Genomic DNA, 25,547 nt, shown 5'->3' on the forward strand with positions numbered 1-25,547 from the left:
GTTCATTCTTCATTTTATTTGCATGTCCCAACAACCTGTCCCAAATAACCAAATTCAAAAAAAACTTAATTCCTCAGTATTAAACCTAATTTATGGTAACAGTCATTTCTTTTAAATATCTAAACTTAATTTACCCTTCATTTTAAATCTCAGCATGTATTTATATGTTTATATACAAAACTTCAAATTAATTCCAATCTTGGTCCAAGAGTGTCTGCTTTAGAAGTGGTAAAAGTACAATGCTATTTACATCCTTTTCCAAAAGCCTCCGAGGACTTGGTGAGGTCCAAATATTCATTCACAGATGGTTCCTCCTTAAGCTTAATAAACCACATACTTCATTTCTGAGTAAATTAGAGGCAATATTATAGAACACGCTTTGTACAATACAGCACCACTACTGAACAGGGCTCTGGGTTTTGTAATCCAAGGTTCTGATTTAAAGCAAAAATATATGGCATAGAAGGCAACAGCAAAGAAGTGTCCGATTAAAGCTAGAGGGTTAGGAGACAATCTGTAATAGGGGGGGAAAAAAAGCACATATTGGTAAGACTCAGAAATTAAAATGTATTCAATGAGTTTCAATTATGTATTAGCTCTAAAGCTGAACACACATCCTCACATTTTCCAGGACTTAATAAACTAACACCAGCCTGTTAAGTTGAATGGCAGAAGCAAATAAAGTCAGTCCACCTTATCTATGGATTCCACATCCATGGATTCAACCAATTACATATTAAAAATATTCAAAATTAAATTTTAAAATAAAATCTAAAATAATAAAGGTTTTTAAATATGGTATAAAAACCATTTACATGATATTTACTTTGTTAAGTACAGTAAGTAATTTAGAGATTATTTTAAAGTACATGGGAAGTATGTGTGTAGGTTGTATGCAAATATTGTAATTACACTAATAAACAAGCATCCACCAAATTTTGTATCTGCATGGGGTCCTAGAACCGATTCCCAATGGATACTGAGGGATGAATACACACATACACACATACACACACACACACACACACACACACACATATTTGTTAAATAAGAAACTATTTAGAATATATACCTTTCAAAGAAGCTAATCACTCCCATCCTAGTTTACATAATTCACGTATTTTGAGCTGTTTTCTTTCACTAATCTTGGCATCCTAGGCTGGCCAAGGATGTAACACCTAGATGTATTGCCTCAATGGAGTACAGGTTTTTTTCAAAAGATATCAATACTGACATGCTGGTTACAGATGAATGAGAAATTAATCAAAGAATCTCACTTTGCAGACTTTCTGGGGATAGTTTCACGTATGTCTGCAGAATTTCAGAGTTTCATGAGTCCCTGTACTCTAATCAAAATAATTTTTAAAATAAAATTTCTCACTGATTTGTGACTCACACAGACCAGGTCACATGTATAAACCCAAAGCAAAAAAAAACAAGCTTCTATTTTAATCAGAGGTTTTAGCCTCCTCTACTCGCACTTATCAATGCTGTTTCCCAAAAGGAAAACAAAGTACTAAATGTCGCCTGTGTTTCATTTCTCTAGGTCACCTGATTGGGATACTAGTAGACAATATAATAATAAAATGTATAAGAAAGAAATATTTGCAATAATTATAATCTAAACAGTCCTAAGAAAATCTGGATTATTGTGTCCCCTCTGCTATCAAAACAACTTACATAGAAAGCAGCCCAACAGGACCAGCAACACATTCTCCACCAAGTTTGAAATAAAGAAAGCAGGCTTTTCTTAGTTGATGCAAGGAATCTAAAATAAAATTTTAAAAATTACTCTTAATCAAAATATTTGCACATTAATGCTAGAGTACTAATGACCTATCAGAAAAAATAAGATATAGCAAATACCAAACTTTATAAGTAATTTAAAAGCATCTATTCCTAGAATTTCAGCAACCAGTATTTTAAATTCCATAATCAACATTAGTGTAGTGACATAAATATAAATAAACTTTTTCCTGTTACTAAGTAATTATTCACATTTAGGTCTTGGAAATTAAAAGTTGTTTGGGGGTCAGGAGGTGGTGTGGTGGTTGGAGGCACTGGACTCCCCCACATGGCTGACCGTGGTTCAAGTCCTGGACCCAGTGGCTTGCTTTCTCACTTTCTTTTCTCTCTTTTTCTCTTTCTCACTCTGTCCCTTGGTCAAATTAAAATAAATAAATTAATTTAAATAATTCTTTTTTTTAAAAAAAAGCGTTGTTTGAAAGCTACTTTTAATTTTTCATTAAATGATAAAAAAAATTTTGTAAGCTCTTTTTATTATTAAAAAAATAATTCTAGCACGGCCATCGCCAGAGCTGCAGCGGCCAAAATGAAGTTCAATCCTTTCGTGACTTCTGGCCAAAGCAAGAACTGTAAAAGGCATTTCAATGCACCTTCCCACATCCAAAGGAAAATAATGCCTTCCTCCCTTTCCAAAGAGCTGAGGCAGAAGTACAACGTGCGATCTATGCCCATCCGAAAGGACGATGAAGTTCAGGTTGTGCAAGGACACTATAAAGGACAGCAAATTGGCAAAGTGGTCCAAGTTTACAGGAAGAAACATGTCATCTATATTGAGCGGGTGCAGCAGGAAAAGGCTAATGGCACAATGGTCCATGTGGGGATTCACCCCAGCAAGGTGGTTATCACTAGACTAAAGCTGGACAAAGACCACAAAAAGATCCTTGAACGGAAACCCAAGTCTCACCAAGTGGGAAAGGAAAAGGGCAAATATAAAGAAAGAAACGATCGAAAAGATGCAGGAGTAAAATAATCCTATCTACCGTTCTTATTAAAAAACTGCTAAAATGAAAAAAAAAAATTCTAGAAACAAAATTCCCAGACTCTAAGGTACCCAATTCATATCTCTTAAGTAGTAAATTATCAAGTAACAAGAAGAGCTATGAATATTAATAATAATGCCTAGTTTTTAATACTTTTCAAAAAAATTCATTAAATTCCCATGACATAGTATAATCAATCTTACTTTTTTTAATAGTTTAAAATCAATGTTATTTTCAGGTATGTCTTTTTTCTTTTAAAACTGATTTAAAAAAAAGATGCTGAGCCTGCAGGTGGCGTGGTGGTTAAGGTGCTGGACACCCACATGGTCAACTGCAGTTCAAATCTCAGGCGTCCCCTCTCTGTTTTCTCACTCCCCACCCCATGAGCACACAAACTTTAAAGTAATAGTAATAAGTTAAATCATTTTAAAACTTTTTAATTAAAAATTTTAAAAAACATAGGTAAATTGAGAAAAGCTTAGAACAACTAAGGAAAAGTCAAAACTTAGTACTTTTGCTTTTATTTTCCCGACTAGCCATTTTAACTTCTAAGCCAATTTAACAAGAGAGATTTCTTTGGCAAATCACAATCAAGATGTTTCTTTTAGTAAGTGTTGATTAGAGGCTACAGAAAGCATTTATATTGCAACAATTTGTAATCCATTACCAAAGCACTGATTACTAGGGCCTCAGCTGGTTCATACCAACAGCTTTGTTGCAAATATTCTGGAGTAATGGGATTTGAGTCTAATTTACTATTAAAACCTAACAGGCTAGTTTCATAACTGACTTGTACATTGCTATGGTTGGGAGGTAGACAGTGGCCTTTTCCTGCAGTTCTAATGCTACCTCTGCTAAGTCACCTTTTCCTTAATATATAGATTGGCCATCACCTCTCTACAATATAGAAACAAAAGCGGGGCCAGCAGTTGGTGTAATGGCTATGTCACTGGACTTCTATATAGTTAACCGCGGTTCAAGTCTCGGACCCGGTGGCTTAAACTCACACTGGGTGCATGTGCGTGTGTGCCAAAGATCTTGAGAGGAGAACAGAGGAAAAGGGATTGCAGCAGTGCCATCTCCGCCTGGGGGGTGATTTCTCGCTTTCTGTCTCTCTGTCCTTCTCTACCTTTCTGGCAAGCGCGCATGCCCTAGAGCAAAAACCTCTCAAAAAAAAAGAAAAGAAATAAAAAGAAACAAAACAATAGCACAGGAATATTTCAAATAAGTAAATGAGTGAATATATTCTGCTACTTGTGCATTTTAACAGAGGAGAAACTGTACATTTGACCTGAAGCTCATATTTATTTTATAAACTACTACTATAAACAGAAGCTGTTATAAATTAGGAAGAAAAAGACTATAATGCTTTTTTTTTTTTTTTTTTTTTTTAAGATTTTTGCTAGAGAGTACGTGCACTTGCCAGGGACAGAAAGACAGAAAGCAAGAAATCACCCTCCAGAAGGAATGGTCACAGCCACAATCTCTTGTCCATTCTCCTCCTGGGATTTTGGGCACGCATGCACACGCATCCAGTATATTTTAAACTACCAGGTCCAGGACTCAAGCCTTAGTCAACTATGTGGGAGTCAAGCAACATAACTATTATGCCCTCTACTGCTCCCTATGATGCCTTTTAATAAATGGCCAGGAAGACCTTCCATCACATTCTTAAGGGATATACATGATCTAGTTTGGACCAGAGGAATTAAAAAAACTAATGTTATTAGGATATTGCTATTAATGTGGTCTAAGGAAAGCAGCCTTCCAGACAAAGTGGTGGATAGTGATGATTAGAAACTGAAAATCTTGCTCAATGATGGACTTAAAAAGAAATACCGAAGCCAGCAGGTGGTTTGGTGGTTAAGGTGCTGCACTCCCACATGGCCAACAATGGTTTGAGTCCTGGACTTGGCAACTTGATCTCCCACTTTCTCTTTCTCTCTCTCTCGTCAAGTTAAAAAATAATAATAACAAATCAAATAAATATTTAAAAAAACATACCAACTTGGGAGTCAGCAAACTCAGAAAACTTTCTTGTGGGTTAATCACTACATTTGGGGAATTAAGTTCCTTTCCTATGCTAAAACCCCACAATTCAATAATATTCATTTAAAAATATTGGCCCAGCCACTGTGGCACAGTCAGTAGTGTACTGGGATACAGAGCTGAAAGTCACACGTGGGCATAGTTTGAGTCCCTGGCCCAGTTTGCCTGAAATATGCCAAGCATGTAGGATCCTGGAAAGCTGGAGGACTGGAGGTATGACCAGGTCCTGTGGAGGGTACTTTTCTCTTTTGTGCACTGGCATACATACATGTTCTATTATGAACAACAACAACAAAATCTATACTTACCGTCTGTGGCAGAAAATAATTCATAAAGAGCCTGAGCAAGGATATTCACAACAAAGGAATGAGACCTTTTTCTTGTCCAATAGAATAATTTTTTGGCCTGAAAACCAAAAAGGGTACTTATTATATGGTAAAGAAAAACAAAAAGTAGCAAAAACTGATTTATGTAATCCCCTCAGATATTTATCCTGAAGACCATTTGCAAGTAATACTGTCTTTTATCATTACAAAAAAAGCATCTTCAGAGAAATGCATTACAGATCCAGAAGCTAAATTTACAACCACTCTAAGCACAGTGGCCTATGGTAATTCAGTGTCACATAGCAGTCAAATATACTGGGTTGTGAGAAGAGTCATAACACAATTTTGCATAGAAAAATACATCATGACTTTTCCAATGACCCAATAAAGTCAGAGATTCAGTAAATCATAGGCTCAAAACAAGTTCTTGAAGCCTGAAGATTTCCCTAAAACTATTTTGAAGTATCAGACTCCTAAGAATAGATCTCCCCATCTGAGATCAATTATCCTTAGCCCTCAGAAAGAAACCTATTTTCTTTTCCCGACTGTACACAATGGCAGGCGATAAAGCTGCAAAGCAGGACACTAAGGAGAAGAAATCAGAAGCCACGAAGGCTGATGCCAGTGGCAAGGTTAAAAAGGGTGACCCCAAGGCTAAAAAGCCCAAGAAGGAGAAGCCCCATTGCAGCCGAAACCCCATCCTAGTCCGGGGCATCGGCAGATACTCCCACTCTGCCATGTATTCCAGGAAGGCCATGTACGAGAGGAAATACTCGGCCACTAAATCCAGGATCGAAAAGAAAAAGGAGAAGGTTCTTGTGACTGTCACAAAACCGGTTGGTAGAGACAAGAATGATGGAACCTGGGTGGTTAAACTGCGCACAATGCCTAGGTATTATCCTACTGAAGATGTGCCTCGAAAGCTGTTGAGCCACGGCAAAAAAACCTTCAGTCAGCGTGTGAGAGAGCTGCGAGCCAGCACCACTCCTGGGACCATTCTGATTATCCTCACTGGACGCCACAGAGGCAAGAGAGTGGTTTTCCTGAAGCAGCAGAGCAGTAGCTTGCTACTTGTAACTGAACCACTGATTCTCAATACTACGTAGAATACACCAGAAATTTATCATTGCCACCTCCACGAAAATTGATATTAGCAAAGTAAAAATCCCAAAGCACCTTACCGATGCTTACTTCAAGAAAAAGAAACTGCGGAAGCCCAGACACCAGGAAGGTGAGATCTTCGACACAGAGAAGGAGAAATACGAGATTTCAGAGCAGCGCAAGATTGATCAGAAAGCTGTGGATTCGTAAATTTTACCAAAAATCAAAGCTGTTCCTCAGCTCCAGGGCTACCTGCAATCTGTGTTTGCCCTTACAAATGGAGTTTATCCTCACAAATTGGTGTTCTAGATTTTTTTGCCAAGAACCTAATTAATAACTGATCATATATGTAAAAAAAAAAAAAAAAAAGAAAGAAAGAAAGAAAGAAAGAAACCTATTTTAAGCAATTTCTGTCAAAGAATAGTATCTTACGTGAAAAACAGCCGCATCATCATAAAGGTCAGGGATACCCTTTAGCAGTTTTCTCCACAGTTTTATATCCTTTAAAGCAACAGTCATTCCTCCACCAGTAAGAGGATGTCTTATATTATATGCATCTCCCAAAAGAAGAACACCTGTGAAGAGAGATCATTAACAGATGATGACTTCCTGGAGCATTCCCTGAGACCAAACAGAAAAAAAAAAAAGAAAAATAGAACTACTCTATTAATGTATAACCATTATTGATGTGAGCTAAATAAGAATATGGAAATACAAGGGAATGAATTATGACTAATATTTGTTGAGGAAAAACTCAACAATTGATAAGAGTCAGTATTTATTATGTATCTAATATGTGTCAGGCACTGGGGATACAGTGAGAATAAGAGTATGCTCTCTTCCCTCTTAAAATTCTGGTATAAATCTAATGTCAATACTTTTAAGAATTATTTTTATTATTTTAATTTTCTTTCTTTAAATTTGGCCAGAGAGGGACAGAGTGAGAGAAAGAGAAAGTGAAAGAGCAAGCCGCCAGGTCCAGGACTCGAACCACAGTCGGCCATGTGGGAGTCCAGCACCCTTAACCACCACGCCACCTGCCAGCCTTGCCAATACTTTTTTTTAAGCCAATACATTTTTAAAGCCTCTTTCAAAATAACATATTGGGGGCAGCAGGTGGTGTGATGGTTATGGAGCTGGACTCCTACATGGCTGACCATGGTTCCAATCCTAGACCTAGAGGCTTGCTTTCTCACTTCATCTCTCTCTGGTGAGAGCATGTGCCCTATAGCAAATTTTTAAAAAATAATTAATTCTATAAAAAAATAAAAGAATCAAAAATTATAATAAAACAAAAATAACAGAATCTATAGGCATCTAGGCATATAAAGTAATTCTTGTACAAGAGGGGAAAAAAAAGTCAAGATGTCTGATATTTAGCACGAAAATTCACTGGCAGCACACAACAGAGAAATGTCTATACAGTTCTAAGAGAAAGTATGCTCTAGGAAGATCTACCCAGCCACAGTGTAGTACAAGTAGAAGACAAAATAGGCCTGTATTCTCAAAATTATCTAACGTTAATTTAATAGAATAAATCTAGATTGGATCTTATCTGAAAATAAACCCCCTTAAATCAATACTACAGAAGCAAAAAGCTCCATAATTTGGCTCCAGGTGTACTTCCTGCCTGATTCTAAGATTTCTACACTTCATCTTAGACAAGACAAGAAGGGATGACTTTGGGATTCTGTTATTGGCTTGCTTAATGACCTGTGATTTAGCTTAATGACTTTTATTTTAAACAAAGCATTGACTTAATTTTATCTGTAAAAGAAATAAATACCATAATACTAGTGGAAAAGTCAAAAAATTATGCATAATTATTTTCTTTATGGATAATCCAGATTTGGATGTATTACTCTAACTTCATTAAAAAGCTACAAATTATATCCAGCTCTTCCTCCTTCTCCATGGAATATTTACAATCCAACCAATTAGAATATGTTCCCACAGCATGCTGTTTGGCTTGATTTGGCATTGGCTTGATTCTTTTCTACATCAGTTTATTTATATGGTTGGTCATTTCTCATACATGTGTTTCTATAACAGGCTGACTGTGGGTAGTTCATTATACACGAGTTTATAGCAGGCTATAGACAAAATCAATACAGTGTTAAGGAATCAGAGCATTCTGACAGCTCCTATTTTAGACCTCTTTTCTGAGCTCCAGTTTCCTGTTTTCAAGGGAGTACTTCCATACATCCCCACTCAAATGCCCTACTGGTACTTCATACCCGACATGTCCAACTCATCACCTATCCCCACACTACCCTAAACTTATTAACTCTCCTATTCCTATGACAGCAAGTAGCTAGCAAAACTACCTAAGCCTAAAACTTGAATCTATCAATATCTTTCTTACTATAATATCTAATTAATCACTGAATTTCATAAATTTTTACATCCTAGATACTACTAATTATTTTTATTTTTAGAGAGGTTTTTACTATAGGGTGTGTGCACTTGCCGGTGAGACAGAGAGACAGAAAGTAAGAAATCATCCCCCAGAGGGAATGGCCATGCCACAATCCCTTCCTCTCCAGTCTCCTCCTGGGATTAGCCTATTGGGCTAAGATTTTACCCACAGTCCACAATGTAGGATTTGGTTCCATTAATCATTAGGCACAGGGCAGGCCTCAGAGTAATATTTCTAAAATAAAAATCTAATCATGCCACCACTTAAAATCTTGAACTTTTTAATGAACTATTAGAATAAATGAGTTCAACAAGGTTTCAAGACATAAGAAAAAAATGCAAAAATCAATTATATTCCTATACACCAGCAATGAACAATCTTTTTTTTTTTGAAGAGGGTTTTGCTATAGGGCACATGTGCTCGCCAGAAAGAGAGAGAGACAGAAAGCAAGAAATCACTCCGTAGGGGGGATGGCCACGCCACAATCCCTTCTCCTCCATTCTCTTCTCAGGATCTTGGGCACGCACACACACATACCCGGCATGAGTTTAAGCCACCGGGTCCAGAACTCGAACCGTGGTTGACTACGTGGGAGTCCAGCAACATAGCCATTACGCTAACTGCTGGTCCCAGCAATGAACAATCTTAAAATTAAATAAATAGTTCCATTTATGGTAGCACCAAAAGGAGTAAAATATTAAGAAATAAATATAACATGTAAAACTTAAAATCTGAAAACTACAAAATATTATTGAAAGAAACTCTTAAATTTTAATAAGAGTACCAAACCAATTCAATGGGGAATGAATAGTTTGTCCAACAAACAGTACTAGGACAACTAAATATCTTCATACAAAGTTGGACCCCTTTATCACATGACACATAATTATTTTAGGGTATGGGTATATTTCACTTTTATATAATTACTTATTTAATTTTATTTATTCATTTATTTATTTATTTCAATTTGACCAGAGAGAGACACACATAGAGAGAATGAAGGAAAGTGAGCAAGCCACCAGGTATGGGACTTGAACCATGATCTGCTATGCGGGAGTGTCCAGTGCCTTAACCCCATGCCACCTACTGGTCCCATAATACATAAAATTTAACTCAAACTGGAGGCTGGTAGGTGGCATGGTGTTTAAGGGTGCTAGACTCACACATAGTAAACCACGGTTTGAGTTCCGGACCTGTTGGCTTGCTTTCTCATTTTCCCTCTCTCTGTCTCTCTCTCTCTCACACACACACACACACACACACTCTGTCCCTTCCTGGAAAAATTAAAATAAATAAATAAATAAATAAATAAAGTTAAATTAAAAATAACTCGTTTAGGGAACCAGCAGTTAGCGTAATGGCTATGTCGCTGGACTCCCATGTAGTCGACTGCGGTTCGCGTCCCGGACCTGGGGGCTTAAAATTCACGCCGGGGAGCGTGCGTGCCCAAGATCCTGAGAGGAGAATGGAGGAGAAGGGATTGCAGCGTGACCATCCCCCATGGGGGGTGATTTCTCACTTTCTGTCTCTATGTCTCTCTCTGTCTGGCGAGCGCACGCGCCCTATAGCAAAAACCTCTCCAAAAAAAAAAAGAGAGAAAAATAAATAAATAACTCTTTTAAAAAATCTAACTCAAAATGGATCAAAGAAATAAAGATATAATAGCTAAAATAATAAAACTTTTAGAAAAATATTTAGGAATATATCTTTGTGACCTTGGGCTGGGCAAAGTCTTCTTAAAATATAACATCAAAAGTAATAAAAATAAACCAAACTTCATAAAAATTAAAAACTTAATGTACTTCAATAGATGCCATCAAGAAAAGTGTGGGGAGGAATGAAAAAAACCCCACAGAATGAGAAAATGTTTGCAAATCATATATCTCAGAAGAAATTTGTACCTGGAATATATTTTTAAAACTCTTACAACTTGAAAATATAAAATTTTTAATTTGCCCAATTTAAAAAAATGTGCAAAGTCAGGACCAGCAGTTGGTATAGCCATTACGCTAGATTCCCAAATGGCCATTCATGGCTCAAGTCCTGGACCTGGTGACTTGAAATTCATGCCAGGCGTGTGTTCATGGTGCCCAAGATCCTGAGAGGGGAAAGGAGAAGGGACTGCAGTGTGGCCATCCCCATAGGGGATGATCACTCACTTTCCCTCACTGTCTCTCTCTCTCTGGCAAACACACATGCCCTAAGGCTAAAACCTCTACCAATAAATAAATAAATAAATAAGTGTAAAATGAATAAAGGTATGTGCAACTATCACCACTATCAAATTTGAAACATTTTTTTGACCCTAAAAAGAAATCCTATACCCATTAGCAAAACTATCTTTTAACTGTATCCCCAACGACTAGCACAGCAATATATACATACTTGTTATTAAATAATAACTAAATATATCCTAAAACTAATTTTGGTATTATCAGTAATGTATTAGTCCATAGCAACCAATTCTATGTCCCACATTATTCTGAGAAGAATAAGTTTAATCACATATATGTTATTTAAAATATCAACTCCTGGGACCAGCAGTTGACATAATGGCTATGTCGCTGGACTCCCACATAGTCCATCGTGGTTCAAGTATCAGACCCAGTAGCTTAAACTCACGCCGGGCACGCATGCATGCATGTCCAAGATCTCAAGAGGAGAATGGAGGAGAAGGGATTGCGGCATGGCCATCCCCCCTGGGGGGTGATTTCTCGCTTTCTGTCTCTCTGTCTCTCTTTCTGACGAGCACACACGCCCTATAGCAAAAAAAACTCTAAATAAAATAAAATATCAACTCCTTTATAAAGCAAGTCCAATAAAATACCTCGTTTGTTTACTGGTGAAGGGGGAAGGAAGCTTGCTGGCATAGACCTCAAACGAGAATTCTGAGTGGCTTCCAGGAATGGTTCTTTTAGATGATCTGTAATAAATCCCACCCACCAAATAAATGGTTTATAACATTTCAGTTTCAAATAATCAATAACATGTTTTCTTAATATAAAAAAATACCTACCATTATGGTTGTTCTATATGTCCCCTGTGAAAAATCAAGTACAATTACCTGTTTAACTAATACAATTATTCATTAAGCACATCATTATTCATGCTAAAGAATGACTAAGAGATCTAAGAAAAAATGAATGAAAACAGACATTACATATATTCGAAAGAACTAAGAAACCAGAGGAAGAGAGAAGGTGAATTCAGATGAGATGCGACAAGAAAAAACCACCCAGCTCTCTTTCAAATGTTAACTGTAATATTTAATATTTACTTTATTGGCATCAATATATTCTGACAATATCAGATGAAATATACTATACCAAGTCACAATGGCAGGAGGTGATGTATGCTATAAAAACATGTAGATTTAGAGACAGAAGCCAGCTCTACCTCTCTGAGCTCCGGTTTCTTCATCTATAAAATAGTTACATTAACTCATTTTTGAGATACTTTCCAGTTTTAAAGTTTTGTGCTTCTACTTATATAGAAAACTACTACTTGGTTCTCAATTTATTCTAGGAATGGATTAGAATGCCTATGTTAAACTAGTCCATTCATACAAAGAGTAGAACCTCAGTAACTTAACTAATATTAAGATAAACCTACAAATGATTTCTCTTCATGAGAGCAGTCTGTTCCAATTAACATTATTAAAAAAAAAAATCTACAGTAGAAGAAAATAAATGCTAACTATATTCAGTAATGGACAGCTGTTTTCATAATTTTCTTGTCTCAAAGCTTCAGAAGTGAAAAATTAATAATATATTTTCATAGATGTAAGTTAAAATTCATTAGTAAAAAATCTAAGCTTCCCACTTGATTTCACTTCATATATGTTAATATCTTACTATATGAGTTATTAAAAGAATGATATTGCTTAGTTTTTTAAAAATTTGAAGGGGGCCAGCAGGTGGTGTGGTGGCTAAGGGCACTGGACTCCCACATGGCTGACCAAGGTTCAAGTCTCCTGGCAGCTTGCTTTCTTGCTCTTGCTCTCGTTCTCTCTCTCTCTCTCTCTCTCTCTCTCTCTCTCTCTCCCCCGCCCCCCGTCCCTCTCTGGTAAAATTAAAATGATTAAATAAATTAATTAATTACTTAAATAAAGTTAAATAATTCTATTTTTAAAAAGTAACTTGAGGGGCCAGCAGATGGCATAGGTGTTACATCGCTGGATTCCCATATGGCTAACTGAGGTTCGAGTCCTGGACCTGGTGCCTTTAAAATCACAGTGGGCACATGTGCATATGTGCCCAAGATCCTGGAAGGAAAATGGAGGAGAACAGATTGTGGTGTGGCCATCCTCCTGAGGGTTGATTTCTTACTTTCTCTCTCACTGTGTCTGTCTCTCTCTCTCTTTCTCTACCTCTCCAGTGAATGCACACATCCTAAGGTGAAAAAAAAAAAAAAAAAACCTCTAAAAAATAATAACTTGAAAAAAAAAAATTAAACAAAATGTACTCATACTAAGGATGGTTTCCTTTAACTTTTATCATATTATAAATGATGAGGAGTTCCTTCAATTCTACTAAAATTCCCAAAAATTAATTACATTTTTTCTACATCTTCCCATTCTCCCCATCCACAAATTGAAACACACACATACACAAATACCAGTACCATAAAAAATGTAGAATTTGTTAAGAAATCATTTTTATGAGTGCTTGCAAACATGTCTAAAAATCTCATGAAGTCTTTTTTTAAGTTACTTATTTCTTCCATGAGAATGAGAAACAGAAAAGAGAGGACAAGCACACTCAATAGGATATCATGCTATCTTCTTTTCCCAGCTTCCCATGGTACCCATGAATGTATGCCCAATGTGTAGTATCAACACAAGAACCAAATCCAGTCTTCCATATGGATACAGTATCTCTTTGCCACTACTGCTTGACTCATGAAGCCTTTCAGCTCAAAACCAAAATGATCTCAAAGATCCTTTACAGCTCTCACATTAAAGGGAAGGAGTGTTAGAGTGGGTATATTATGAGCTAGGCAGACCTGATATCAACCTTAGTTCTGCCACTATTAATAGTTTATTTCCTTGGAGAAGGTAAGTAATCTCCCTGAACCTTAGTTCTCTCATCTGTAAAATGGGAATCATGATATTGCCTACCTCATAGGGTGGTTGTGTAGACTAAATAAAATTATGTTTGTAAAATACCTCTTATATAGTACACATTTATCAAACTTCTACTACATAAGTAGACAAATGTTAATTGAGAGCTGTAACTGAGAGCTATCATTACTATAAAAACAAAGCAGAAAACAGAGAAGTACTAAGAGATATTTCAAGAATTCAGAGACCTTCAATTGCTGTCCAAGCTACCTTAAAAAGTATATATGCCAATATTAATTATTCTGAAGAATATACTTTAAGTATTTGATAAAAAAAAGTATTAAAACATTTTTTTAATTCAGAGTAGGTTGTTTTGTTTTGTTTTGTTTTTAACATATTAGTTTAAAGCTCCAGTGTAATTAGTTGACTAGATGCACTTTTTACCTGCCATCCTTATCTCTGGCCTATTTTAGACACAGCTTTAGTGAAGACAGAAAGCCTCTTGTGGGATTTACTTTCACACTGTAGATTATGACAGGAGAAAAATCCTAAATCTTACCAGGTATATGTGGATAAATTTTTTCAACCATGTATTCTCTTAAATTCCTTGGCATTTCTCCTCGAACATCAACTAATACTCGAGTTTCACTGGATGAAATCTGGTAGATGAGAACTGGGCTCGGGTTAAGTAGAACAAGTTCGGCATGATTTGCTCTAAACTGTGGTGCATTCTAAAAAAAATAACAATAAAATATTTTAATAATTTTCCAATTTCAAGTTCTTTAAATTTTTTAACTTTTCTTTTTAGAGAACTTTTTGTCTTAAGCCACATGTGCTCGTCAGAAAGAGAGACAGAAACAGTGAGAGGAAAAGTAAGAAATCACCCCTCAGGGGATATGGCCATGTCACAATCTCTTCATTTTCCTCTCAGGATCCTAGGCACTCATGCACAAACACTTGGCATGATTTTCAAGCTACTTGATCCAGGACTTGAACCAGGGAGTCCAGCAACGTAACTGCTACATTATCCGGTGGCCCGGAGTCCTTCGTTTTTTTTTAACAGATTATTTATTAAAGTAAATTGTTTAATATACAATTTCTCATTTGTCATTTTCAAAGTCCTTTATTGTAAGGACAATTCTTCTTTCTGATAAAAACGGCAGCCACAGTAATTACTCTGGACCACTACTTTGGATAAATTCAATTTGTTCTTTTTTTTTGAGAGGTTTTCGCTATAGGGCGCGTGTGCTCGCCAGACAGACAGAGACATAGAGACAGAAAGCGAGAAATCACCCCCCAGGGGGGATGGTCACGCCGCAATCCCTTCACCTCCATTCTCCTCTGGGGATCTTGGGCACGCACGCACACGCGCCCAGCATGAGTTTTAAGCCACCAGGTCCGGGACGCGAACCGCGGTCAACTACGTGGGAGTCCAGCAACATAGCCATTACGCTAACTGCTGGTTCCCAATTCAATTTGTTCTTGAGACATCAGTTTCCTTCTGTGTTTCTGAGGTAAGTTTTTATTTTTTTGCTGTCTGGTGGACCCTGATACATCTGCAAATCTGGTGATTTACTTCCCTTAGAATGTTGTGAAACTGCATTAGAATGGGATGGTAACCCTGCTGACCTCAAAGCTTCTGATACGTTGGGTTTAGGATTGTCTCTTCTGTCAGGAAACCTTATTAATGGTGTATATGGCTTCACTACCTGCACGACCCTGCTGGCAGACACCATCTTGCTGCCCATATGACCCCCACATTCTTTCAATTTTTAAATACACTCCTACAGTACCTTCATGAGAAGGCCAACAAAATGAGATGAAACAGAAACTTTACTGGAAACCAGGTTCTTCCTGAACTTGGAAAAAAGTCCATCTGCAACAACAGTCAATGGAGCATGGAGTTCCTGTAACATTGATAAACAGTACTCAGTAAATGGTTAGAAATACATCATTCTTTAAAGACCATTCTTTAAATATGTGCATGGATAGATTTAAATATATTACCAAATAACATTCTAGAGAATAGTTAGTGCTATTAAGGAAACCATTATGGGAGTTTAAAATAATGTATGATCTTTTTTCTTTTTTTTTTTTTTTTTAAGAGAGAGATGTCTGCCATAGGGTAGGTGCATTCACAGGAAAGACAGAGACAGAAAGCAAAAATCACCCCATGGGGGGATGGCCAGGCTGCAATCCCATCTCATCCATTCTCCTCTTGGAACGTTGGACATGCACACACACACACCCGCCATAAATTTTACACCATCTGCTCCAAGACTCAAACCTCAGTTGACCATGTGGGAGTCCAGCAAGGTAACCATTATGCCATCTCCCTCTAAAACAATCTTTAGATGCACTTCCCCTGAGTACCTCAGGATCATCTCCATTTGCAGCTCTACCATACAAACCATCTAGGAGTATTCATTTTGATAGATGATATAGAGGAAATACTTAAAAGGTAAACATAAGCCACGAAATACTGAATCTCATTACAAATTCCAAAAACTAACCAAATTCAAATTCCTTTATCTTAGAATATTATAACTTCATATAATGTTTTTTAATCAATAGCTAGGGCTTAGAAGGATATTTGTACATATGGTTATAGGTATTTATATTAATATACTATGAGCAGAGAAACCTTGCAACTGCCTTCAGTAGAGTACAATTCCTAGGAGGTGGACCCTTATGGCGCAGCCTGGAAGAATCAACAAGATTTTACCTTAATAATTTATTATATATTAAATCGTTCCTTTTCCCCCTTTCAGCTCCCCTCTGCATCTCTGCTCATGTATATTTCTTATTTCAGTTTTTAACATTATTAATATAGTGGCTTTTGTTTAAAAAGTTGAGACAGGGCTGGACACATAGCCTATTAGTTAAGGGAGCCAGATCCCACACGGCCCAACCCCAACAGACTAAAAAACATGCTGGGCATGTGTGTATACATACCCAAAATCCTGACAGGATGGAGAAATGGAAAAGGGATTGTGGCATGGCCACAGCCTATTAGAGGATGCATTCTCCCCCTCTCTCTCTGGCATGTACCATTAAAAAAAAAAAAGTTGTGGACACAGCATTATGAGCTACTCTGAAAAGCAATGTGTTGCAATCTAAAACCAATTCTGTTACACAGAAAGAACATAGTCATGTGATTAAATAAAAGCTTACTTTTTTTTACAGGGGTATGAGAAAAAGAAGAAAAACTACATCTATTAGGGAGAGATCACATTAGATAAATCTCACCTTAATATCTCCGGTCTCTTTATCCTTGTACTGAACTCCCGTCACAATATCATCTTCCTCTAGTAACTGCAGCACAATGCCTTCAATAAAGTTTGTACTATAAGATAAATACAAGTAAACTTCTATTGAAGCACACTTGAACAATTTAGATATGATAAATTCTTTATTCCTTAGCTCTAGTTAACCCATATAAACTGAGCACACATGTGTACACAAATTATGTATATACAGTAGGAAAAAAGTCTAAAATGAATAAAGCAAAACATCTTAATGAGTCTTTGAATTATGTGTGGCTTTATTTTCTAATTTATCAATACTGAATATAATTACTGATGTAATGATTTTTTAAATATTTTTTAAAGTAACATTAGATTTTTATCTTCATTAAAAAATAAAATACATGCAGAGAAGCAGTACATACCCACAAACATTTACACACAGAAAGGAAAAATAGACTGGAGTTTAACCACCAAATTAAGAGTAGTTATTTCTAGTCAGAAAGATCACAGATAATTTTTACTCTTCTTTATATTGTGAGGTATTTTTCCATTTTTATATAATAAATATATGCTACTTCCATGGGTATGAAGTCCTTTCAGTACTAAGGATTGGTCCATTTACTTTTTCGCTTGCTTTTTCAGCACTTAAGTTTATGCCAATCACATGAGGGTTCTCATTTTTAAAGCCTCCTCAATTTCCAGTGTATAAACTATATAATTATTTATTCTTCAGTTCAGACTAAGTCTTCGGCCCGAACGGAAAAGGATTTCTCCTTGCAGTCATCTGTCTGCATTTGACATAGAAGTATCACAACCACAAACCCAAATTCCCAAGTAAGCACACATAAAATTATACCTTAGTTATAACAGGTATAACCTCTAAGTTCCAACTGCATAAAAAAAATCACGATTTTTATTTAGTTAAAGAAAAATTCTCTATAGTTCTACATATTAAAAGAAAATTCTCTATATAATGTTCTTAACAAAGGCACAAAGGTATTGTATAGCTAATATTCTTCTGACTTATAGTTTATTTTAGTACATTGATAACCTAAACAGTGCCCAAAACATTCATGGGAATTTATAAAGTCTTACTCATACAAAGGTCAAACTTAAATGTGTTAATTCTTTTACATTATATATCTGAAGATGCAGTCTTACTTGGGCTCTGCCATTGCTGCTTTCCGGAGACTCATGATGAATCTGCCATGATGGAAAGCTCTTCCACTCTGCACTTGATTGCTTTCTGATAGAGGATAAGGAATATGAACTTCTGATTTGCTTTCCCAGTCATGAATTATGTAGCCATTTACAACCTGGGCATCAAGACCTTCCACTGTATCTGCAAAACAATTCAATACAAAACAATCTGTCTTATTAAATTCCCAGTTCTACTAGGCACTAGAAGGACACCAAGATATCCAAAATGAATCTCACCTTCACAGAGTTCTAACACCATTTGGACAGCTGGGCAATTAATATAACTATTTCAGAAATCTTAATGTTCCTGGGACCAGTCCCATAGTCTAACAGTTAAGGAAACCAGATCCCACATGGTCAACCATGGTTCAAATCTCAGCCTTGGCTTGAAAAAACATGCCAGGCATGTATGTGTATATGCTCCAAATCCCAATAGAATGGAGAAATGGAGAAGGAACTACAGCGTGACCATGACCCATTTTGAGGAGCTTTTCCCTATCTCTTTGGGGAACACAGGTGCCCCCTGGCAATTAAAAAGAAAAAGAAGGAAGAAATATTAATGCTTCCAAAGCACAACAGGAGTATTTTTTTTACTTAATTTTATTTGTTATTATTTATTTTTAATTTTAGCACAGAGAGAGAGAAAGAGAAAGTGAGAAAGCAAGCCACCAGGTCTAAAACTGTTCGTCTGGCGAGCGCATGTGCCCTATAGCAAAAACGTCTCCAAAAAAAAAAAAAAGAAATTGAGACTTCGTATTCTTTTTTTTATTATTATTCATTTATTTAGTCATTTGTTTATTTCAATTTGAACAGAGAGGGACAGAGAGAGAGAAGGAAAGCAAGCCGCCAGGTCCGGGATTCGAACCACAATCGGCCATGTGGGAATCCAGTGCTTTAACCACCATGCCACCTGCTGGCCCCGAGACTTCATATTCTTAAGCAATTTTTAAAATGAGATACAACAAAACTATGATAGGATTTCAAAAAGGTTGTGGGAAAATGGAATTAAAGTAAAAATTTATTTAGGTGCAAAAATTTTGAAATTCATGCATATTTTTTCATAATTCACATTTTCTATGAATTTTTTGAAGATCTGTTATAAGTGGCAGGCAGTAGTGAGATGGAGATGTGAAGACAGGCAGTGTACTTTGATACTTGGATATGTTTGTATGGTGATAGAGATGAGGATGGAGGGAGAAGCTAACGATGTAAGAGAAGATGTGACTAAAGGAGTGACATTCTTTCATTTATTCAACAAATATTTTTTTAAGCACTGACTCTAGAAGATTCTTTTCTAGATGCTGAGGCTATAGTAGTGAACAAAACAGACAAAAATTCCATCTGATGAAGCTTACTTTCTAGTAGGCAGCAGGAAAGGAGTAATAAAGATAACAAATAGAGTGTATAGAATATAAACAATAGTTAAAGGGATTTAACCACAACAGGTGGTAGGCCCCCTAATATGCTACAATCCACTCTCAATCTCAACCAGCCTGGATCTTGAGTATGTGCTACAGGTATGCAAAGGGAAACCATGGGACATAAACCTAAGACCTTCCCATGTGGTTCCAGCATTGTGTTACTGGTGCATCACCTCTACAGCCACTGGCCCAAAGGTTTTTTTTTTCTTCAGAGGTTTTTTGCTATAGGGCGTGTGCACTTGCTAGGGAGACAGAAAGCAAGAAATCACCCCCCTGCAAAGGAGATGGCCACATTGCAATCCTTTCTCCATTCTCCTCTCAAGATCTTGGGAATGCACACACACGCACCCAAAGTGAGCTTAAGCCACCAGGTCTGGGCCTCAACCATGGTTGACTACATGGGAATTCAGTGAAGTAACCATTATGCCATCTGCTAGTACCCCGATGTATTGTTTTAAAATAACATTCTAGGGCCAGCAGGTGGCTTGGTGGTTAAAGGCACTGGATTACCACATGGCCAACCACAATTTGAGTCCCAGACCTGACAGTTTGCTTTCTCATTTTCCTTTTTCTCTCTCTCTGTTTCTCTTTGGGTCAAATTAAAAAATAATAACAAATAGAATTAAATAAACAATTTTTAAAATAAATATATAAACAAAAATGCATTCTACAAACAGCAAGATGTGACCTAATGGTAAAACGTGAAATGAAAACTGAATTGTGAATTGTATAATCAAGTGAAATCATGACAATTTGACATTGATTCACAATGTCAAATATGTTTGTTACTGTGAAGGTTTGAAGGTCTAAAGCCTCTATTTTAGATGGATTAATAAAATCATATCACACTCTTGCTCCATTGCCTGCAAAGCTCTGCATGATCTGGCTGTTGCTATCTATCTAAAATCATATCACACTCCTGCTCCATTGCCTGCAAAGCTCTGCATGATCTGGCTGTTGCCTTATCTATCCAACCTTACTCCAAAGCCACTCTCTTTCTCCATTACCTACTACTTTCTAGCTATAACACATTGATCTACTTTTCAGTTCCTTAAAGAAAATAGCAAACACTTACAAAGTACCTACTACATGCCATGCAGTATATTGAATGAATGTCTATGTACATGAATTAATTTAATTCTCATCATAGCATATGAGGCAGATTCTTAATATGCCCATTTTACAAACAAGAAAACTAACACACAAAGGTTAAATTACTTATTAATTTCTTCCATCTCTGGAAAGTTGCTTAGGTAAGGATGAACAACTTTTAAGTGCCATAGCTCACATTCAAACCCAGGCAGCATACTTCCAGAATCAATGACTTCAAGGAACACATCATATTGCCTACTGTACACATCAAGCAAGTTGCTTCTCATACTCTGGGTATATTTTGTATGCTGCTCAAGAATAGACAGTTTGTCTTATTGACCAGCATATCCTTGGTACCCAGAATAGCACCTCACATAAAGTAGGCAGCAAATAAATATTTACTAAGCTGGCATTTAAAAAGCAGTTAATTGGGGACCAACGGATGACATAATGATTACATTGCTGGACTCCCACATAGTCGACTGCAGTTCAAGTCCCAGATCCAGCAGCTTAAAACTCATCCTGGGTGAGTCTGAGTACATGCCCAAAATCCCAAGAGAATGGAGAAGGGACTGCAGCATGGCCATTCCCCCTGAAGGGTGATTTCTCTCTTTTTGTCTCTCTGTCTCTCTGGCGAGCTCAGGCACCCTGTAGCAAATACCTCAAAAAAAAAAAAAAAAAAGCACTAATTGAGGGGCCAGCAGATGGCATAGTGGAAGGCAGTGGACTCCCACATGGTCAACCATGGTTCAAGTTCCAGACCTGGAGGTTTTGCTTTCCTATTTTCCCATTCTCTTTCTTGGTCTCTCTCTCTGGTCAAATTAAACAAATAATAATGATGATAATAAATGAAATAAAATAATTTTTTAAAGAAAAAAAAAACACTAATTGAATTGATCAATGATGCTTACATCAAAGATTCTAGGTGATAACACTATAACATGTATATAATATGTGCTCTACTAATGATAGTTCCCTTCATCTTTCACTAAAGTTCATGCCCTCATTCTCAGATTTTCCCAGTCCTTAATTTTGAATATTAACAATTTTTTAACCATTTCATTGTATCTCATTAACTCTAAGTCCCATCTCCCATACTACTAAACACTTATTTTCTCCTTAGCTCTCATTTTCACGCAAATTTGTCAGCATATGAGTGAATTATGAATAACGGTTAAGGCAGCTGGATCCCACATGGCTGACTGCATGGTTCAAGTCCCACACCTGGTGGCTTGAAAAACACATCAGGCAGAGAGGCCAGTAGGTGGTGTGGGTCTTGGGGTGCTAGACTTCTACACTGCTGACCACGGCTCAAGTCCCAGACCTGGTGGTTTTCTTTCTCACTTTCTCTTTCTCTCTGGTGAGTCCACTGGCCCTATAAAGTTAAATAAAAATAATTCGTTTAAAAAGTAAAGAAGAAAAGAAAAACATACCAGGCACATGTGCAAACGTGCCCAAAATCTCAAGAGGAGAATGAAGGAAAAGGGATTGTGGCATGGCTATCCCCTCTGAGGGGTGATTTCTCACTTTCTCCTTTCTCTGCCCCTCTCTAGCAAGTAAGTGCATGTACCCTACAGCAAAACTTAAAAAAAATTTTAAAGAGTATAGTATAGCAAATTGTAAATTGTATATGGAAATAAAATAGAGAATATATTTTTACTAGTCATAGATAGCCTAAGTTGAAAAAGTGTTTGGTTATACTCCCTAAATCTCCTGGAAACCAATATGAACCTACCTCCAAGACCGAGGTCTTCAAGAACGTGACAACCACCTGGCTGCAGAAGTTCTCCAACTATTCTGTCAGGCTCATTTAAATCTCTCTCAATTACTGTCACCTTTCTTCCATCTCTGGAAAGTACTGCTGCCAAAGCAGAGCCAAGTATGCCAGATCCCACGATGATAACTTCTGGATCATTTTGAGAAAATATTGATGTAGAAGAAGCAGCTGTTCCTATTAAGGTTGTTTCTGAAATATTGGTTCCTTTTCTCCGCTGTTTTAAAAAAAGTGAAATGTTCCCAAATTTGTTAGCCTTAAATCAAACTACTACTATGAAGATCCACTATTTTTATCTTAGGTAAAAGCTAGACCTCAAACATCCCACAAAATGAACCGTTACATATTTAAATCTAGATCATATATATTAATAGCTATTACTTATTAGGCAGTTATGAACTAGCCATTTTGCAAACATCAAATCATTTAATTCCCTAACTACCAGCAAAGGTGCGGTACCACTCCCATATAACAGATTCTTACAGAAACTAAGCAATTTGCCAAAGGTCCCTCTCTCTCTCTCTCTTTTTTTTTTTTTTTTGGAGAGGTTTTTGCTATAGGGTATGTGCGCTCACCAGAAAGACAGACAGAAAGCGAGAAATCACCCCCCGGGGGGATGGCCACACTGCAATCCCTTCTCCTCCATTCTCCCCTCGGGATCCTGGGCACGCGCGCGTGCACGCGCCCGGCAAGAGCTTCAAGCCACAGGGTCCGGGACTTGAACCGAGGTCAACCACATGGGAGTCCAGGGACATAGCCATTATGCTAACTGCTGGCCCTAAGGTCCCTCTCTTCTAAAAGCCTTGTTAATCTATACTGTTAATATGGTAAATACTGTAGATCCAGAATTCTACATAACTTTGTAAGTCACTGTCCCTAACTCCAAGCCACTAATCCTCTCACTGGGTCTATTACTATAGTTTCTTGTCTGATATTCCTGCTTCCATTATTATACCTCCCACAGTCTAGTCTCCATTCAGCAACTGGAACGTTCTTTTTAAAAAGAACAAAAAAAAAAAAAAAAAAAAAAAAAAGGCCAGCCCCATGGCCTTGTAATTAAGGGAGCTGGATCCCACATGGCATACCAAGTGGTTCAAGTCTCGACCCTAGTGGCCTGAAATAAGGTATGTGTGCATGTCTGCCCCAAATCCTGACAGAATTAAGAAATGGAAAAGGGACTGAGGTCTGACCACGCCATGTTGGGGGGTGCTTTCTTCACCTTCCTCTATCTCTAGTGAGCACACATGCCTTCTGGCAATAATAATAATAATAATTGTACTTTCATGCTTAAAATACCTCCAGTGCCCTTGGGGAAAAGTCCAAACACTTCTGTCCAACAGACCTTAAATGATCTTGGCCTCAACCACCTCTCCTCCCTCATCTGCCCCCATTGGCCACCTCTGCTCCTTTCACAGGAATCATTATCTCACACAGATTTTTAAGACCCAAGAGAATATTACTGCACTGTAGCTATTATTCAATTATTTCCTTGATTTAGGACATTGATGTGAAATGGTGCAATAATGCTCCAATGATGTGCAGAGAAGAACTTTTTGACCAAGGTTTTAAAATATTGAGCATTTTTCTTTACATGCTTTTCAAACTGTCACTTCCCTAGTCAGTTGTCACTTTTTATAAGCAGTGGACTTATTTGTTTCTTCCTAGGTACAAATACAATCTTTACTCAAGGATTTAAATAAGAGATCTTTTTTCATCATGGCAAGTAATTCTGCCCTTCAAAATGAAATTTTAACAGTTCATTTCAACTTTCAAAATCAAATCACTATGCAACCTCCATCTGAGGCTTCCATTCTAAATGAAACAAAAGTTTTCTGTCATTTCTAAAAATGTCAAGGACATAGTCAAGGAACAGGAAAGAACATTTTTTAAAATACAACCAGAATAACTAAGCTGCCACCTTTGACCTTAGAACTGGAAAATTTACATTTGAGCAACCCCAGTCTTAATTTTAAAGTAAGATACTCATTCATCTGCCCACTTTGAAATCTACCTACCCGCCTGGACTCATGCTCTTCTTTATTTTCTGATCCAGAAGGGGACTTGGCCCAGAAGAAGCCAATGAAAGGCAAAGCTGAAAGAATATCAGAGAAGACCGCGAACTGGGAGCCGCTCTGCTGGCGCCCGAGGAGACCCGCGTTTCGGTGACGACAGCGATAGGAGAGCACCAGGCCCAGCGAAAGGAACACCAGCACGCACAAGAGAAGCTCCTTGTTGGCCAAAGTCATGAAGTCTCCGCATTTCTTGTAAAAGTAGGTGAAAGTGGCAATGCCAAGAAAAGTCCACATGGTTCAAAGGCTTCTTTGGTAGCACTGGTAAAGGCTGGAGGTTTTTTTTTTTTTTTTTCACAGAACGGTTTTTGGTGATTAGCCGTGCTCCCCAAAACGTAGTACCAAAAGGAGGCGAACTCCAGAAACACTGGCACAGGATTACAAGTCAATTAGAGCAATTTAAAAGATCATATAAAGTGAGCCATAAACGTTTAAAGGGCGAAAGTTGTACAGGACTTAGAAAGCAGTATTTAAAAGTTGCCTGTTCCAACAGTTTCTGACTAGACACTCCCTTCCTCCTTCAGGTGATCCATTTATTCCTTTATTTCTTCTTTGTAGACAGGGCTTCTGGGGTGGGAGAGCTGGTGGTGGTTGCAGGAGACGTTCTGTATTTTGTTGTTGGTTTGTCGTATTACAAAATTTTTCTTTTCTGACACCAGCAGCAGGTGCCTTGCAGAAGGGACTGAGAAGGGAGAAGTCAGAGAAGTACCTTGGCTCGAAGAAACGCGCTCTGCGGCGGCCCGAAGGCGCGAGGCGGCGGGCAGGGAGAGCCGGTCGTACTCCGCGGAGGCGACACCACACAGCTCGCCCTCCTCCCTCAGGGGAAAATGCCGGGCTGCCTTCTCGAGAACAGAAGATGGCCTCGGATCCCCTCGTGCGGCTCAGGGCAGGGCCTCGCAGCTACTACCTCTCTTCGACTTCTCAAAGGGCTCCCGATACATCAGCCCCTGAGCCTGCAGGTCCCCGACTCCGCTTCCCCGCCGGCGAATGGCTGTGTCCC

At 37.6% G+C, this 25,547-nt stretch overlaps 1 protein-coding gene and 1 pseudogene across 1 annotated transcript; one reads left to right on the forward strand and one right to left on the reverse strand.

The window, feature by feature from the left end:
- Positions 1 to 25,541, reverse strand: SQLE (squalene epoxidase). The gene is made up of 11 exons (XM_006148020.3): positions 24,494 to 25,541; positions 22,440 to 22,695; positions 18,153 to 18,333; positions 16,993 to 17,089; positions 15,537 to 15,650; positions 14,303 to 14,474; positions 11,509 to 11,604; positions 6,695 to 6,837; positions 5,144 to 5,240; positions 1,681 to 1,768; positions 1 to 514 (listed from the first exon to the last, which is right to left on the reverse strand). Exons 1-11 carry the CDS (start codon positions 24,782 to 24,784, stop codon positions 322 to 324), a joined length of 1,728 nt encoding a protein of 575 aa, XP_006148082.1. The 5' UTR covers positions 24,785 to 25,541; the 3' UTR covers positions 1 to 321.
- LOC106734821 (60S ribosomal protein L26 pseudogene) lies at positions 2,258 to 3,055 on the forward strand (annotated as a pseudogene).
- Positions 25,542 to 25,547: the final 6 nt, after the last annotated feature.

This window comes from Tupaia chinensis, unplaced genomic scaffold (genome assembly GCF_000334495.1).
Source record: "Tupaia chinensis unplaced genomic scaffold, TupChi_1.0 Scaffold000227_1, whole genome shotgun sequence".
NCBI classification, from domain to species: domain Eukaryota; kingdom Metazoa; phylum Chordata; class Mammalia; order Scandentia; family Tupaiidae; genus Tupaia; species Tupaia belangeri.

Excerpts from the sequence above, each read along its gene's own strand:
- SQLE (XM_006148020.3), bottom strand. The coding sequence starts at position 24,784 with ATGTGGACTTTTCTTGGCATTGCCACTTTCACCTACTTTTACAAGAAA. Across the intron at positions 15,651-16,992 it reads AAGAGACCGGAGATATTAAG|GAACTCCATGCTCCATTGAC; the intron begins GTGAGATTTATC and ends TCAATGTTACAG. Across the intron at positions 6,838-11,508 it reads TTCACCAGTAAACAAACGAG|GTGTTCTTCTTTTGGGAGAT; the intron begins GTATTTTATTGG and ends CTCTCTTCACAG.